General features: G+C 33.2%; 1 protein-coding gene across 1 annotated transcript; it reads right to left on the bottom strand.

Annotated features, from left to right (window-relative positions):
• Positions 1 to 1,253: 1,253 nt before the first annotated feature.
• On the bottom strand, positions 1,254 to 12,088 carry LOC131849802 (BSD domain-containing protein 1-like). The gene is made up of 9 exons (XM_059199922.1): positions 11,951 to 12,088; positions 10,827 to 10,945; positions 5,986 to 6,098; positions 5,069 to 5,126; positions 4,306 to 4,403; positions 3,770 to 3,984; positions 3,347 to 3,469; positions 2,388 to 2,473; positions 1,254 to 2,096 (listed from the first exon to the last, which is right to left on the bottom strand). Exons 1-9 carry the CDS (start codon positions 11,959 to 11,961, stop codon positions 1,744 to 1,746), a joined length of 1,176 nt encoding a protein of 391 aa, XP_059055905.1. The 5' UTR covers positions 11,962 to 12,088; the 3' UTR covers positions 1,254 to 1,743.
• Between the last annotated feature and the right edge of the window lie 7,558 nt (positions 12,089 to 19,646).

Consider the following 19,646-nt stretch of genomic DNA (forward strand, 5'->3'; position numbering starts at 1 on the left):
CAAAACAAGTCATTCGGTCCTAGACAGCCGTGATCAACAAATTAACATGACATTAATCTTGGTCGGATATCCAAGTTTATTGCTAGAACAATGTAAATACTATGCATACTATGAAAACTGTCTGTGTTAAGGGTTATGTGAATATGGGTGGAGGAATTATAATGAAATTTTCTCGGAATGTTTAGTTAAATATGAGACAACATAAAGTATAAGTTAGTATTGCTATCTTTATTATATGAAATCTATAATTTTATAAGTTAATTAATAAATTAAATAATAAAAAAATAATGGCGTTGTCCAGATTTTTTGTTGTTGTTTGATGGCGATGTAGAAATGAATTCTTAATAAAAATTATAAAATAATATGGGATGAAATGTCCATCGCAGTTTAGATAAAATAAATACAAGTGATATTTCTCTAAACGTCCCTCCCCTTGTGATTAATGAACCCTCAGTTTGTAGTACATTAATATTATGGAATGGCAACAAAAATAACATAGTATTTTGGCAGTGGTGTATATGTTTATGCTAAAATAAAAAATAAAATGAATTCAGCTGATGGTACAAGGTGTACATGTAGCAAATAATACAAGAATCAAAGGACAAATACTACAAGGACCAGGAGCATATAAAGGTTTAAAATAAATTTAAATACACATTAGCAGTTTGCACACTGCATTTAAGTAACAATTGTAAAAAGAACTTTAAAGAATGAACATTAAAGTCAAACTTTCAATATTTATCTATGAGTTAATATATTTTCAAGCTATTAATGTTACAGATCTACAGAATATAACCCCGGCTTTATAGACGATGCTATTATGTTTACGATTTAGTAACTTTAAATGTTTGAGAACTGTGGTTATATATAGTTAAATTTATAATGTCTATTTATTGATATTTTAAACATGGACGTCATATAAGAAAAATATAATTTTACTCATAGACACTTAGGTTTAATATAAAGCTAATAGGCAGAACTCTAACTGGACATTAAGTCCGTACAGTAGGTTTTTTTTTAAAACTGCATTAATTTAAAAGTTTCTTGTGTGATTTGTTTTTACGTAATAAATTGCATTAAATAGAAAGGAACTAAAACGACTTCAAATAATAAAAGTTAAAGTTGATTTTGTAATTTTTAACATGTAATATCTTTCTGATTATGTTAAAAGGGACGGAAGTCTGTAATGGGATGCATCGTTTGATTCGACGAATGACGCATAGGGCTGTATATATATTTGTTATATATTTTAATGCAGTTAATTTTTATGCAGATGATTTCCTTAAATAAAGAAAACAGTCCAAAAGGTTTGGACAGAGTACTTAGACACCTAATTTAGTTTTACATATATTCTTAACAATTTAAAGTTACTAAAACAAACATACTAAATGTATAATAAGTGTATGATAACGTAGCTATAATTTCATACATCAGTTAATTAGTGGCGTGGCCGACGTTATTAATAATTCGAAATTCATTTATAATACTTTTAGTATACTTTTGTTCGCCATTACGCCATTTTAATCTCGCGAATAAATGTATAGAATATAAGTAAATTTAATAAATATATATAAATTTGGAAAAAATGCGTAGTTATACATTATAGCTAAGTCTTACAATAAGGTTATATATAATCCGATCTCAAATTGTTACCAGTCCAAATAATTAGTAATATAGCAGGATATGGACTTTGAAATGGCGTCAATGTCGTTCAAAAGATTATCTATGGCCGGAAATGGACGTTCAGGCTTTTTGTTCAACGTCCTCGATTTCAAACTCTTTTTCCCAACTTTCGTCTGAATTCGCGCTAGCGTCGTCCTTTACTTCTTTATCCCCGAAATAATCTTCTACTATATTATTACCACAATCATCAGCTTTATTTTTCTTAGGCGAGCCGCCATTTTTCTTATTTATAACTTGTTTATTGTTCATTTTGTCTCTGGCTTGAGTCTTTGTTTTCTTCCCTGCATTGTTATTGGTTATATCGCGTGGAGATGTCTGTTTAATTGTCTTTTTGGATGAAATCTCCTTTTCATATTCCTCTAGAAGTAATGTCTGTTGCTCCTCTGTCAGTTCTACGTCGTTTGCGAAATCTTCTGCGGAGAGAAGATCACTCTTTTTTTACTGTTTTAGAAATGACAACTAATAATAATTTGATATAATAGTAATTTTGTCAACTACTAAAATGTTTGATGTTGATCGTTTAATTTCCGGCCAAGTTATTTGTCTATTCTTCTTGGTTTCACATATTGTTTCTGCATTCCGAATGCGGTTGTATACAAATTATTATTCAAAAGTTTATTTAACTAAACATTACTTCAGTTCTATATATAGATCTTAATTATACTGTAGTCAACGTATTGTGAATTTGAGAGGGTTTTACTTACCATCCTCCCAGGTGACCCCATTGTCCGCATCGGCACCCTCGCAGACAGTCTCGTTGTCTAGACCCGATAGTACCTTTTTTGGACCCCTAGAAAATTAAGTAATTACCAATTATGACATGATTCTGTTATTGAATACCACAACAGTGGCAAATAAACACGTCGACATATAGAAGTACACGGTTTAATATACATTAGGTACTAGCTAACCCTGTTTTGCCATATAACTTAACATCACTATTAAAAATGAGGATTGGTGATATAATAGGTGAAAATTTAGAGTTGTAAGTATTTAATAAAAAATAAATTAATGACATATTATAAAAAAATGAAAATAGGGCGGACAACTCTTATCATTTAGGGATATGAAAAATAGATAGTAGCGGATTCTTAGACCTACTGTTAGATATATCAACTTTATGTACTAGTAAAAGTATGTGTTATAATAAAATAACATTAATTTAACTATGTCTCTAACACAATTCACTTTAGCAATTAAAATACAACCAGCACATCCTGTGCTCAAGGACCGAATGCCGCGGCTCACAAAAACCCTCCCTTTCATACAGAGAAGACACGAGTGGGGGCCATATGCAACCAGTTTAACGATACCGAGCAATAATGAAACCACCCTCCTCTAATATAAAATATCAGATTTTTCGAAATTATCCATGCGAACCCTAACACTACTCAATATGCATATAAAATTTAATAAAAATCAGTTAAACCGTTTCGGAGGAGTATGGTAACAATATTGGGACACGAGAATTTTATATACGAGATTTATATTCTTAACACCAATAATTTTGTGATCAATAAAGATATTTCATAGCGAATTTTTCAAGTCAAGTCAGAAGTAGTTCCAGAGATTAGCGCGGTCAAACAAACAAACTATTCAGGTTTATAATATTAGTATAGAAATGCATTTTTAGAAAGAATATAGGTATACAGTGTATACTCACTGTTGTATGGGAGTTTGTAGGGGTAGATGGGCCAGCACAGGGTCCGCTGTGGGCTCCTCAATGGGCTGCTTGCGAGCCGCCGCCGCCAGCCGGTCCTGAAGTAAGGCCACCCGGAACAGGTACCTGCATTTTTTTCATATATTATACTCTAATAGATTAGTGTTATTATTGTTTCCTTTATTGGAGAGTCAGTGGAATAATAATTAACATATAAACTTTTGTTTCAATTAATAGACCTTTGTAACCTGTACTTTACAAATAAAAGATTTTAATAAAAACAAAAAATGAATTTACAAAATATAGTATCGCCCAGATTTGAATCACGACCTTTTGAGAACAATTCAGGATAGTAAACCACTAGGCTACAACGCTCTCCATTCTGGCTGGTTGTAAAATATAAAAATTCAATGTAATAACAAATACCTCTCCCAGAACTCATCGTGTGTGACCGCATCTGGTACGAGCTTCTCGTACTGTGACTTGAGTACGGGGCTGCTTTCGAGACGTCGCACTGCTGTCGCATTGGATATGACCCCGTACTCCGTGTTCTCGAGGCTGGATCGCCACGCCTCGAACTCGGGAGTACATGCTGGAACTATGAACGTCGCGTCCACCCGTTGGAGAGCTTCTAATTCTTTCTGTAGACGAAATTATTAATGTTAGGTAAAGGATGTCCTTTATCTCCGCTTACTGTTTTTACCTGATTTTCTGTTTAGCTGCTAGAGAATGCTGTATGGCATTAAGCTCGCCATTTATAGAATTTTGTAAATAATAATAATGTATATATGAATATAAATTGACACACAAGGATTATTTTGAGTAGATCCATACATTTGATGTACTAAATCGTGGAGGATTATATTCTTTAGGATTTATAGAGTATTAGATAATATTCAGAAAGTAAAATATGCGACCTATTACAAGGGATGTCAATGTAGGTAAAGGAGGATATAAATTACCTTGTATGTTGTGAGCATTGTTGTGTCTCCAGAGGACAGGATGACCTCTGTATCATCGTCATCATCTGGTTCTGGATTTAACACTGTGCTCACTTGACCTGAATGTTAACGGATTATTAGTACCTATAATTGTACGGTTGAGCCTCGCTATCACACAAACACGACAGGGTCCTCATCGATGAAGACAGTGACCTCAACTATAATTTTCAGCACAATTAACCGCCCTGGATCGATTAATACCCTGTTCCATTATAGCGGGGATACAAGTTATGACGGCTAGGGCTGAGGTTCCAACTCCTAACGCTAACAGACTAAAGATGCTTCAGGTAGAAGTTGGCCGCCGCTTCACAAGAGGATTTGGGGTACCTTGTGTACCCATGGTGGATATTTTAGTCTCGTAAAATTGTGAAGTATCCACGCCAGTAGTATTACAATAGTTAAAAAAATTCTGTCATAGTAAGTAGAAATAAAATTCGTTAAACAAGTTTGCTGGGTCGTTTTTAGAATACGATTACTGCATAGAGATGTATTAAATAGACCTCCTTTCCTGAAAACTGAGGTGGACTTTGAACAAAGTCATCTATGCTTTCACTCACCTCTTTGAACTACCAACCAGCTAACTTCATATAATGTGCTTAGGTTAAAAGGTGAGATATGGCAGTGAAATTACAAGGTAAGGTATATGCAAGCAGAAAACTTTATACAAAGTATATCACTGATAAACAGTATAAGTTGATTATATATTGAACCTTTGTAAACTTACCAATAAAAGTGCTAAAGCTTTTCTTCATCACATTTGCTGGCGATTCAGGTACATCCAACTTTAAACAAAAATATTAATACATGACAATACTGTAGTGTCAGTATAGGTATCTATATCATTAATATAACACTCGCCCTTCTCGCCTTTCCCTTCGCTATGCCTAACGTCAGATTTTCTTCTATTACATAAAATAATTTTGTTGAAGAAAGAGATACGCATCATTTTCTCCGCGACAAGTAAGGTCTTGGTGGTGGCAAGCAACGGATTACTATTTCCAAAATTAAATTTGTATATACACAGTTTTTAACCAAAAGTAAATGCAATAAAGATATATAATTCTTTACCTAAATTTATTCTAGACAAAGAAAAGGAAAACAAATTTGTGGTTATTGTAAAGAAATAATCATCTATTATTTTTTGTTTAATTCTAAACACTATGATTATAATTTATTTGGTTTAGTATAAGCATTGTAATTTATTTAAAGTATATCACTTGTTTTTCGGTTGGAGGACCTGGTGATCTGTATTACAGAATGTAACCTATTTCAGACACCAGCTCCTCACAACAATTGATTGTAATGATAAATTTATGCAATGTATTATCTAAAATACTACATGTATCTGTTCCCAATGTGTACAATATTTGTGAGGAGAAATAAATAAAAAAATATTACATTATATTATTATCATCTGCTTCTTCCTTATCCCATTTAATTGTATATAATTAGTTATATTGTTTGATATCCATAATTTTAAAATACTCGTTTAATATTTTATGTATATGTATCATTTACATCATATAAATTATTACTAATATTGTAGTGCCCTTGCAGGGTAGATGAGAGAAATTGATTGTATTTCCCTAACATCATGACCATTAAGTAATAAAACATTTTGAATGTAAATTAATGTCATACCTTGAATGTTTTCCCAATGACATTAGATGTGGTACTGAAGACGTGATTGGCTTCACTCTTCACCGCGCTGCCAATTTCGTCCAGATCTTTTTTCACCATAGTGTACACTTCGGCTATATAAAAACTGTTAATATGATAATATACTTATTATTATTATTTATAATACTGTTCGTTGAATAACTTTTTTCCTAAAATAAAAGCAGCCTAAGTTACTCGTTATTACATTAGCTACCTGTCAAAAAAAGCCAAAAAATATCCCGTCAAAATCGGTCGAGCCATTTCAGAGATTAGCCGGAACAAACAGACCGACAGACAGACAGACAGACAGACAGACAAAAATTATAAAAAATGTTATTGTGGTATATGTATCGTATATATATTCATATGCATGTAGTACAAAACGGTTATTTCAATATTATAAACAGACACTCCAATTTTATTTATATGTATGTATAGATGTATAGATAATAATCTCAGGACAATTCACACAGCGCCATGTATACCCAAGTTAAGTTAGCTAAAGCATATGTTTTGGATATTAGATAACTGATACAAATACATAGATATTTTTTTCGTAAATACATATTATACATACAAAACACCAAGACCGATCGATACAAACGATCATACTCATGAATAGAAATGTTTGTGTCGTGCCAGTAATCAAACCCGCGACCATCGGAAGTAAGACGGAGTAAATGGCAAACAACCAGACAATTCACCTGTAGAAACGCTATCTTAACCTATGGACAGCATAACGGATATTTTAGTATTTCATACTTATAATTCAAGCATAACGTATGAGTTTAGCAACGTATTTCTGAGGCCCAAGGTCTTGATATCTCTGTATCCTATAATTCTCACCCTTCAAAATAAAACAAACAGAAAGCAAGCTGCATGGAGGTAAAATTAAAGTGTAGATAGAGATATCAATGCGAATTCTATCTTAGTGCTTCCATATACTACCATATATCTATTAAACTTTGTTGAGTATATAATCTATGCTATCTATATATTAATACGCGAAGCAAAAACTTGTACCTCTTCTTACGAATTTGCGCGGATGGATGAGTATGAAATTTCACAAACTTAGTTTATAAAGAGATCGAGCGCAGAATGCTAATATTTTCTTTAAATTATTCTTAACTAGCTACCCACCCCGGCTTCGCACGGGTGTGCATGTATAATACATATAAACCTTCCCCTTGAATCACTCTATCTATAAAAAAACCGCTTCAAAATCAGTTGCGTAGTTTTAAAGATTTAAGCATACATAGGGACGGACAGACAGCGACAGCGACTTTGTTCTGTACTATGTAATGAAGATACCTTAAATCAATAAAAAATCATTACACACACTATTATATATTTAACACACACCTGCATAGACTTTAACAATAAACAAAAAAAAATGTATGTGCCTAATAAATACTCTTTTGTTTATTATCAAAGCCTGTGGTCAAATTGAGAATAGATTAATATTGTTTGATTTGAATATTATTTATCTATAGTGTTACTGAATGTTCAATTAACTATGGTCGAATTTCGACCATTGGGCGACCACAAGTTTTTAAAAAGAGGTAAAGTTTGTAAGTTTCGATGTTCAGGGTAATCTGTAGTATTATCGATCCGATTTTGAAAGTTCTAAAGTAAAATGTGTGATCTAGACGAAATTGCGTGGGTCAGTTAGTATATAAATACAATGTTATTAATCATATGTGTACATTGACAGTTGTATATAATTAGGTTTATGTAGATATGGATTTCGTGTCACCACAGGGCATTGCTATCTGTTAAATAATTGGTACGCTTATCAAATTAATATATTCACAAGTTTTTTATAGGTACTACGATGCAATCTTATCTATAAAAAAATACGCATGCGAATATATTGTTTCTTTAATTTGGGGGCCCAAACATGTTAGCTATGGACAATATTTATCAGCATTACTATACAAAGTTCGCGAGTTCAAATTTGGCCGACATAAAACTTTTGCATTGATTTATACTTCTGACTCATTCTACGCTGCTAGAAACACCGATATCAAATCAAATAAATCTGAGAGACGGCGCTAGATTCGCTCAACGGCCATAATGCATTCACCTCGGCGCGGCGTCAACACTAGACAATGCCTCCTGCCTCCTCCACATTACTAGCAATCCCCTTCAACACATTCCTGTTGACTCCACTGTAACATGTCAGGTTGACCTCCACGTGGTTTCCCCTGGAAACCATCTTACAAATTCCTAGAGAATTTGTAACGATGGGCTAACTAACATAACCTCATGTTTGTTTACCATCCTCCACTGGTGCCCCACTAGCGTAAAATTGTAGCGTAGACGAGTGCACCTTTCCATTATCACATCCATTAAAAAATACCCCATTAGGGACAAAAGTTGTGATATATGGAATCAGTAAAATAAAAAAGTATTTTATATACATATTAACGATTTCAGATATGTGTAATATTGTTTTTAATATTAATAAATAATTCTGGACAATTAACACACACACATACAACACATCTAGTCCCCGGTCAGCCGAGCTTGTGTTAGGGGTACTAGACAAGTTATATAAATACTTAGATACTTTTTTTTTAAATACATATAAAATATCGATACAAATAATCATACTCATGAATACAAATGTTTGCACCGTGCGAATTGACCCATCGGAAGTAAAGCGTTGTGCTAAACAGTTAGGCCACTTACCACTTAGGCCGTCAAATATTGTAGTGAATTTCTTTGTATGACTGTGTCAGAAGCTATTAAAATATAGTCTGTGACTGTGTAAATAATGAAGGCTGTATTTGCAAAAATAATACCACATATGAGTCAGATACCAGTGATCTGGGTTATTGACCTACATCAATATAAGTAGAACTGTAATACAGGTGCTATGCGCAATGTAATGATAGAGATAAGATATAAATGTATCCTGTAAATCACAATAAAGCTGAAAAATAAATGAAACCCACTTATTTTCGCAGTTATAAATCAATTTGGTATTATTTTTCAATTTATGTATGTTATATAAGTAATATGGAAATTTCTTATATTTATAAAACAAAATAACAGCTGAAGCGCTAAAACTGTGCTATATGAATAATAATAAAATAAATACAATTCTCTGGACAATTCACACAACGTCATCTAATACCATGGTAAGCAGCGCTTGTGTTATGAGTACTGTACAACTCTCATAAATATTTTTTTTAACAACAAGAGTATTACAAACTTTACTTTACATATAAATATTACTATATTTATTGAAAACAGCCTGACTATTACCAACTCATGAATATAAAATATTTATATGGTGAGAGCAATCAAACTCAGAACCGTTGTCAATAGGGAGTGACCACAGAGGCCATCATTATGGGCATCTATCATTTAGGAATAGAACTGGTAAGAAATGGATATTTTATAATTTACTACTAGTTTGTTTATTACAAAAGAGTCGACAATTGGTTACAGTTTTAATATTATGTATGAATATGGACTTATAATCTACTTACTCTCCTGTACATTTAATTATTTGTTTATTTTGAAGCATATAAGTGTAATGAAACTTTACAAATGAATTATTTAGTGATCCATATGTTAATCAGCCAAGATAAAAGTATCTGATAACATTGTAGGTAAATTAAATATTAAAATTTGTTTATTCTTTCTGGTATATTCAGAACTATTTTTGTTTGAAAACTATTTGGAATAAAGAAACATAAAAAAGATTTAAAAGAAGGTTAGCACAATCTTATTAATATTATAAACGCGAATATTTGTGAGGATGTTTGTTACTCTTTTATGCAAAAAACTACTAAACGTATTTTGATGAAACTTTACAGTGATATAGCTTATACATCAGAATAACATATAGGCTTTAAATTTTGCGCGGGTGAAACCGCAAGCACAGCTAGTATATAATAAAAACCATATCAAAACTGGTTAGGCCATTTCTGAGATTAACAAGCACAAACACATAGATAAACAGACAAAAATTCTAACAATCATTATTTTAAGTTCTTATGTGTTGATAAAATCAGCCAATAATGGTTTTATATGTATATTTGTTGCACCTACAGATAGCATCAGTTACATTTTTATATAGATATATATATTTATGTATAGATAAGTGAAGATGCAAGTCATGTCTGTTTATGACTGATAATATTTTTACCTGCACATTTAAATATATGTTTTGTGCAGATTGCATACTAAGAGATAGAATAACCTTGATTAGCAAAGTACCACTATAATACTAATGAAACTGAAATGAATGCTTAAAAATAAACAGAACTAACATAAACATTACACTTTTTCCGAAAGCTACTTTAAAATGAAAATTGTGAAGTACATTTCCCAAAATTTTATTGTTTGAGTTAATGCACTTTGTTTTTTAGGCATGATAATGGAATGCTGTCCTCGCCTACGTTGACAGTACATGCTGGCGGGGCACCATTAAAGGATGATAGGATCAGCATGATGATTTCAGTCAGTTTGCCAATCGTTATGAATTTACCAGAAATTGACCATGATGGTTTCCAGGGGGAGCCGCCACATGGAGGTAAATGTACATGATGCATTGCTAGTATTATGGTTATGAGTCCACATTACTAACACTGTTCACTACACTAGTGACATACACTGGCTTTGCACATATGAACTTAATATGAATCCAAGATCACTCAAGAATAATGTACCTTCTGACTGTGAAATAAGAGCATGAGGTCAGGTCAGTTAGCCCATAGTGGCTATCATCCTCCACTGGTGCCCCGCCAGTGTAAACTGTTACCGCAGGTGAGGGACCATTCCTTTAAAAAATATATATAAAAACTCACAGCTGCTGTTTTTATTTACCTTGGTCTTTGCAGATGTAATCCAGCTGTCCCACCAGTTGCCCGATGGTCTCTCCTCACATTTTGGTGTGTTAGCCTCACTGGGACTTGCCTCAGCAGACCTGGAATATTTTTATTTAGTGTGATTACTTACCATTATTAATTTCCTATATTTAATAATACATGTTGTTTTAACTTCATTTGTTCTTTAAGATGCAATACAGACTATTTATTATAGATAAATAACCTCTATATTAAAATTAAATTTCATTGAGATTTGTTCAACCTTGAAAAGGCAATAAATATACAGACAGTTGTAGAAAAATCAACAAACTTTTTCATTTTTAGTATTAGTATACATATATAGGACACTTTATATAATAACATGTATATAGTACATTTTATATAACAACAAACATATATCCTAGCAGTTTACAAAGGTTATTTTATATAACCTTGAATTATTAAAGCATTATATAAAATTTTCATTCCCTATTTATTCAAGTCTGGAGTAAAAAAATAAAAGAAAAACAATTATAAAGACATTCCAAGACAAAATCTCTTATTAAAAAAAATGATTGAATATCTAATAAACCTATTTTGTTTATTGAACTATCTCTCAAGCTATATTCTTAATTTAAAATAATGTGACAAAGGAATGCAGTGCTTAAATTGGTTTGTTTTAATTACAGTTTATGGAACATGTTAACTTGTTTATACCTAAAGAATTAGTATAATATTATCCAGGCACCTAAGTAGTTATAATTATTAGAAAATAATGATCATTGGAAGTAAACGGAAGGAGGAAATTATTGTTATGATTAACCACAATTTGACTTTTGCGTGCAGTTATCTCAACCTCATGTTTATTATTTAGTTACGCTAGAGTTCCATAAACAATTTATTATGAATGCGGATCTATTTATTGGAGCGATGCAACATTGAATATATATTGACCTTAATGTCATAACAACTGAAAATACTGTAATATCTACAATTAAATGGCTTCAAATTGTTGTAAAAGCTTAGTAAATTTAACAACACAATTCTTTGACATGAACTCGTTTAGATAAGGAGTCTGTGATTCCAGGTATGTGATATTAGATATTTTACAAATTACTACTCACTTTTCAGCCATCGCGTTTATATTCACTGTATCACGATATAAAAAGAGTTCATGGATAACTGTTAAATTTGCTCAATGAATTGTTGTTGTTTTTACAAGAAATTTAGTATTAATTTTGACATAGTTTTGTTTGCGTTGACATAAGGTTCTACACGTTTCGTTGTACGGTATATGAACTCGTATCACGTTAAGATAATGAAAATTCGCAATTTACTCTCTTTACAAATACTATTTACCTACTAAGTTATACATTGTAATATATAAGTATATGATATACTATTAAAATATATATATGTAAATTATAAATTTATTTAAAAGTGTATTGAAATATCTTGCTTGTAAACATACAGTATGGGTACGGTTCCCGTTACTTATAGTACTGTTAAATTGGGTATAATGGAACGTAGTTATAAGTTGAATTTCTAGTAACGTTACCTAGATGGCAGCATACTACCATAATAATGTAAAATGATGAAACCAACTTGAAAAATAGGTTCTGAAATAGATTGATTATCAGATAGCTACTGATTATTATATTCTTTTTTCGTATAATGTTCGTTCATTATATATTTATAATATCCTTCACTTTACTTACCCTTTTCAGCAAACTCTTGTAGTTTAATACATTTGTGAAATTTTATTCGCAATTATGGATTAAAGGTATAATTTTGAGATTGCCAAATCACCTTCTTTGTATATTTCCGTGACTAACTTGAGCTAGGTAGGATTTCAAAGAGCTCGTCGTCGTTACCTCGTCATAGAATTATTTTCTGACTTGATTTTAATATTTTGTTCAATCAGTATCTGGATTTGGATTCTATTCCGAAATACAAGTCTGCTCAAGACCACGGCTTGCAGTTTTATCAAAATGTGAGGTAAGTAAATGTTTTGTAGCTATACCTACCATTTAGACATGATTTTTTTATGTAGGTACTTATTTGGAATTGTAAACGAGCTGACGATCCAACTGGTGGAACTACTCGTCTTCTAAATGTACCTACGTACATAAGTAGCAGTTGCGTTCCTGGAGACTAAGTTATTAAACCACTATAATAATAGGTCTAATGGAATCCGTGGTATGTTTACCATTTCGTATCGGTTGAATAGTTACTTAGTCGGCGAAGACGACGACCTTAAACACACAATATCGCGCATTCAACAGGGCGCCTGCGCTCCACACCGGTCCACATTTTTACACACAAACCCGACACCGTCCTCGCCGGCGAAGACGACGACCTCAAACATACCGATCGATCCCCCGTCAAATTCAAACGGGGATCGAAATTACGACGGCCTGAGCCGAGGCTCGAACTCCTAGTGGTGCCCTCAGACTAAAGTCGCATCCGTCAGGCAGGAGTTGGCCTTCAGCCGCTCCATAAGTCCTTCCGCGGGTTTGGAGTGCCATCTGCACTTGCCCCCTAACGTCCGGTGAAGCTGTAAAGGCCAGCTGCGGCCAACAGCATTAGAGTAGTCCGAAAAAAAAAGCGTAGCCTAGTGTGGGGTCTTAATGTTACTTAAATTTTCGGAAATAAAAGTTATTATATTCTAACATGCCCAAATTTCACTGGGGACACTTGAATTAAATGTAACAGGAGTCTACCATCATTCCTAGGATAAATTGGTTTCATATCGGTGTTTCCGATGCAATAGTGCAATAGCCCACCAGTGGAATGTTATTATTATGCTAAAAGAGGAATTGTTTTAACTATATCATCATTGTCGTACAATTGGTATACAGTCACAAAGTTTTCATAAAAATAAGTTTCTTATAAAGTTTTCCCATGCCTAAATAATTAAAAACAAACAACTACACCCCACAATTACGGCTAATTATATTAATTCGCCATGCAAATATTAATTTGTGTGGGGAGAAAGGGCATATCGTTATCATCTCCCGCCCGTGGATTATTCAATAAGGTATTGAACGTTTTTATAAATAAATCCACGCTTAGCGCACCGCAGTTGAGAAAGATGTCGATACGTGGTGTTTGTTTAAAGTGAACCTGCGGGTGAATGCAGGCAAATAGGACCATGGGTTTAAATTATTTTAATAATTATTACTTTTTTTTATTCTTAGATTTATTTAGGGACTTTTATCATAGTATGATAATGCCAGTCCAATCGTATCTTATTACTAATCTATTTATTTATTTTTTAATAATATTTGTCTTTACAGTAATTTATTCTCTATTGTTATTTTTTACCACATGGCTTATGGGCAAAGTATACAAATATTGACCACGATTGACCGGGTACCTACATGATTTATATAAAAAGAACCTATGTTTTCCATTGCAAATTCTACATACATGCCAAATTGCATGATGTATTATTAAATCAAATAAAAACTCATTTATTCATGTAGCACATTTTAGCGGCCTATACCGTATCTTTTTATATTAATATTTTTTTCTTACCGTCCAATTCCTTATATAGATTCAATTGATAAGAGCTGGCCTACGTAACTGATTAAGAGGCTCAAGCATAATAAACAGATGAATAATTCCGCATTTATAATATATAGTCAAGAATTATGAATTGTGATATCTAGATTGTAATGGAAAGAATAGAAAATTAAGAGACATTAGTCAAGCAGAGGACATCTGGAGTTTGAGGGTATAGGGTAGGGTCACGGTAAAAACGGGAATAGCAAAATTTCAAGTGTATTTTGAGTATATTCCGATTTAACCGCATACACCCGCCGCCCTCTTTCGATCAGATTTGGTTGGCTTTCATATTATTAATAAGTGCTTGCGAACGATGCCGTAATAGCCAGGTCTACCCGAATACAGGCTGTTGTAATTTATTAATGTTTTGTAAATCTTTGAAGACTATATTCGCGTACGTGAATAGAAAGAGTCTCTGCTCTATATTGTAGAAATTAGAAAACTAATTTCTATTGGCACTGATTTCGGAATTTTAATCGGCTCCAATAATGGTTTACTGTCTAGTCTTTCACAAGGTTTTTCCACAGATAACCAATTAGAAGAGATTTTAGAAGTGTAGGCATGTAGTATGTGATAATGAAGAATTAATATATCTACTTGTATACATACAAAGGTATATTAAAAGTGATTAGTGTATTTTTGGATACTATAAAAAAAGACGGGTGGGTTTTTATTTGTAAGAGTACTGATTGGATACGAGTACTGTCATTTTAATTTGTACAATATAAAATGTAGGTAAAAATGAAACAAAATGAAAACACCCTGTTTACCAAAATCTGAATGGATAATCCTCGCAGAAACTGTAATAATAATACAACGAGTGATCGACGCGAGTCTTCAAAGTTCATCGCTCAATCGAGGTGCGCTCGCGGCGGTGACGTCATCGCTCGTGACGCGCTCCGCCTCGCCCAGAGATGGCGCTGTACGATGGCAACAGATTCAAACCCTCACGGTTCGCCGTGTGTGGTATGGTTCAAGTTTGTGTTTAGGGGTTGATGAACTTTTACTGTTGAAATTATTAAAATTTGCTGACATCTTTAGTGGTGCAAAACCACCAATGATTCCATCATCAGCCACCGCTGGCCCATTAGATGGTCAGCGGTAACCGCCTACGTGTACATGAACAGCACTGCAAACAGATGTTTGTCTTCAGACTCCCGTGGTATAAGGCGTGATTTTTTTTCGAACTATTCTAATGCTGTTGGCCGCAACTGGCCTTTACAGCTTCACTGAAAAATAGGGGGCGATGGAATGCTGCATATGCTGCAGATGGAACTCGAAACCCGAGTAAGACTCATGGAACATTGAGCTTTTGATTGACGGTTGCGACTTTAGTCTTAGGGCACTGTAGGCGTTCCAAACCTCAGCACAGGCCGTAATAATTTCGATCCTCATTTGAATTGGACGGGGGATCGATTAGAGGAGTATTTGAGTTGCCATTCCGACTAAATCTTATGCCTCCACACACTGCAATTTCACTTCTTATCTCATCCTTCAACCTAATACATCTTATAACGCTAGCTTCTTGGCGACTGAAATACGTAAAACAGAGGTACTTACGCAGAGGACTTTGTATAAAGTCCTCGGTTGCTTGCAGATAGTGAGCTTAGCTACCTTACAATATAAACTTTTTGTAAAGAATTAGTAGTTATTAAGTAGTATTTAGGAGGGTCTTCTGTATTAATTCGTCTGTTTCACCTATTTGCTTTGTTTGACAAGATGTGATTGTCTTTTGAGATATTTAGCCTTCTGGAACATATAAGATGTACCACTGGCGTTTATCCCATGTTATTTCGTTTGTTATGTTCTTTATGTATAGAGGCAATGGTCATGATTATCACTTTTCAGTAGGTAAATAATACTATACCAATGACATAAGTGTTTACTACTTCACATTTTTTTTAATTATTAACACTTTTTGATCCTTTCAACACATCCTATGCCATGCTGTATTAGGTTGATTGGAAGAGATCTCTTTTAGATACAAGTCCCGCTTTGTTAACATTATTTCTAACTAGCTGTGTCCGCGATTTCACCGGTATGAAGTTTATAGCCCATTATATATATTTACATTACCGTATCATATATACATTAAGTATCATCAAAATCCGTTCAATAGTGTTTTCATTCACCTATCCATCCGTGAGTATGTATGGATAGATGAATGTTTATGTATATGTTTATGTTTAAACTGTCACGTTTATAATATTAGTGAGAAGTAAGATGAACATATTTAAATGATGTATTCAAAGTGCAATGAGGAATTTAATAGTAATTTTAATATCATTGTTTCATTGCAATAAATTACAAAATTAAGGAACTTATAATTAGTGCCATTCTTGAGATCGCAGCTATTAAGTAGGTAGATCTATACTATTATATTAACTTTATGGATAATGACGAGTATAACATTTCAAGAAATAACTGCTTGCAATAGTTGGAATGAACGATTGTTTCGTTGGCCGCGATCACTTTATTGATTGCTTGGAAAAATCGTGGTTATAAGTACTTAGAACTGGGGTGGATGTTATAACAGAAAATATATGGACAAATTTAAATACACCAATTAGTATTAATATGTAGATACTCGTGTAACAGAACGTTGGATAAACATTTAAATCTATTAATATCGGGCTCATTAGTTACTTTTTTTACGTGTGAAAAAGATTCTAAACAATGTTTGATTTTTTTTATTTTTATGTAATTGAAATAGAAAATACCTGACGCAGCAGTGCAGTTCATGGATATTACCGTGCCATATATCCATGAACTACATCATGGGCATATGAGGTGAGTATCAAGGCATCCAATTGCAATTCCAGAGGGCTAAGTTGTAATGCCTCCGTACTGTAATTTCACTGCCATAACTCACCTTCCAATTCAAATATATCTTAGAAAAGCTACTTCAAATTGGTTCAGACGACTATGTACTAAGTCAACCTTGGTAATACAAATTCTACATTCTGGAATAAAAAGCGAATAAAAAATAAGCAAATAACATCGATGGGAATTTTAAAAGTTTTTTTTCTTTTTTCTCGGTATGTAGAATGGCCTTACGTTATACAGCCTTTACGTGGACGTGGGATTATTTTATTTACTCCACAGATCAGCCGCTCAAGTTCTATGAAAGCAAATTCATTTTTGATATCAGAAATCATGGGCTCACTGTTTAGTACTCGTGGGTGCCGCGTGGGTGCTTTTGCATGTCTATATGATGCGCATTAAATTTGATTGTTTCTGCAACCAGTGAACTTCAAACGATTTATTACCCACAACCGCTCATTTGATGAGTATTTAAATGGATTTAAATTTATTATGGAACGAAATATTAATATCGTGACCTACGATATTGGAAAGGTCGTGGTCGTTCGCGCATCATTAACAAGAGATTAGCTTTAAATGTATAATAACTAAATTATGTAACTCGAACGATTAAATATTTTATTCCAAAAAATAGTACCATAGCTATAATATTAATTGGTTTCTTTTATCTAGTCCGAAGCTAAGCAGCGATAGTCAGGCAGCAATAGTATACTAAAACTCTTAAACCTTAGTTTTCTTCATAAGATGATAGTACACAAATAAAAGAATATCTATACTAATTCCCTAATAAAAGAATGATTCTAAAAATCGGTACTAAATCACCGGCGGTATCGTGTTATTAATTATTATTAAATATTAATTATTATTAAATATTAATCGTGTTATTAAATATTAATTACTCTTCAAACTCGAATTTGAAATTAAACTTTAAAAGTACTCGTTAAAAAGAAATTTATAGAATTTTTCTGTTTTATCTTATTCATTCAGACTTTCATCATTTTAAAATTACTTGTGTCATAGACGATACCAGGATTGCAGAGAGCCGTCGGTGCTTCCAAAGAATGTCGCATACAATTTATGTACTCGTACAGTCAATGACAAGTAGACATTGACCACTTCTCTACACGTTATGTGCGCTTAGTGATTTACGAAACCTAAATTCTCGATAGGTTTGTTAGTATATTCAAAATTACCAAGGTAGAATTTTGTACAAATAGTTAATACCTGTATATTAACTTTTTCTGTAGTTAAGGAACTTGCTTTCAATATTATGTGAGAGGGTAGTGAACTAAAAGAGACATAGGCATGACATGTGACTCCTAAGGATTGGCAGTACCACGAACGGTATGCGACGAAATTATGACCGTCATTACATCCATGAATGCCAATGAGAAAGTTCGCTATAAAATTTGCAATTTCAATTACTAATATTTGTTCTTCTATATATTAGTACTATAAATATAACAACGAGTCTGTTTCTCTTATTGTTACCTTCATTAATAAATGGCTGAATAGATATTAACGAAATTTTACATTAAGGTAGATTTTATCACGAGGATGTGACGACATGGCCTATTTTTGTCTAAAAAAACAGACGAGGTCAGTATTTTAATTAGTATAATATGGTATGACTACTATATCAGTTTACAATTTCACACAACGCCGATTGGACCCAAGCTAAACAGAGCTTGTGTTATGGGTACATACTAATACAAATACATACATAAATAACACCACGGACGTTACATTAACACGGGAAACCCGTAATACTACTCACATGTTGCCATTCCAGAGGACTATGTCATGCCTCTTATCCTATTAATTTCACTGCCTATTTTGACTATGCAACAGAAACACATCTTAAAAAGTAAGCTGTTTGCTGGTTGAAAACATTGAAACTAAGGCAGGCAGACTTATTAGTCTATCTCAGGTTAAATATTTACAAAATAAGTATATGATTGCGTATATAAATAGAAAGTCGAATTGAGAATCTTTTAACATTGCCATTTTCGAGACACACCTTGTATGGAATACCAGAAAACGTTCGCCGTATGCTATGACATCTTTATTCGAACAGATTATCCTAATTACCATTATAGAGTGAAGGGTACGCAGCCCTTTACTTGTCGGGTCTGGACGGCTACTGCCACTGTACGAGTATTTATGTAAAGGTACGCGCCGCGCGGCCCCTTAATAAACAAATGACGTACTAGTGGATTTAAGACCCCACGTCGCAATTATTTCGCTATTTCAACGCGGCGAAGCCAGCAAAAGGCGGTTTCTAGCTTTATTTAAATTTTAAGTAGCAAGATCTCGCCGTTTGTGGTTCGGTTATAGAGATTTACTCGTCGCGGGAAAATATTTTGTTTTTTAATGTGAGTTTACATGGTAATATAATCGTCGTTTCGTTTATTTTCTCTAAAATAC

Source organism: Achroia grisella, unplaced genomic scaffold (assembly GCF_030625045.1).
Source record: "Achroia grisella isolate CSIRO2021 unplaced genomic scaffold, CSIRO_AGI_Agris_v1 utg660, whole genome shotgun sequence".
In the NCBI taxonomy this organism is placed as follows: Eukaryota; Metazoa; Arthropoda; class Insecta; order Lepidoptera; family Pyralidae; genus Achroia; species Achroia grisella.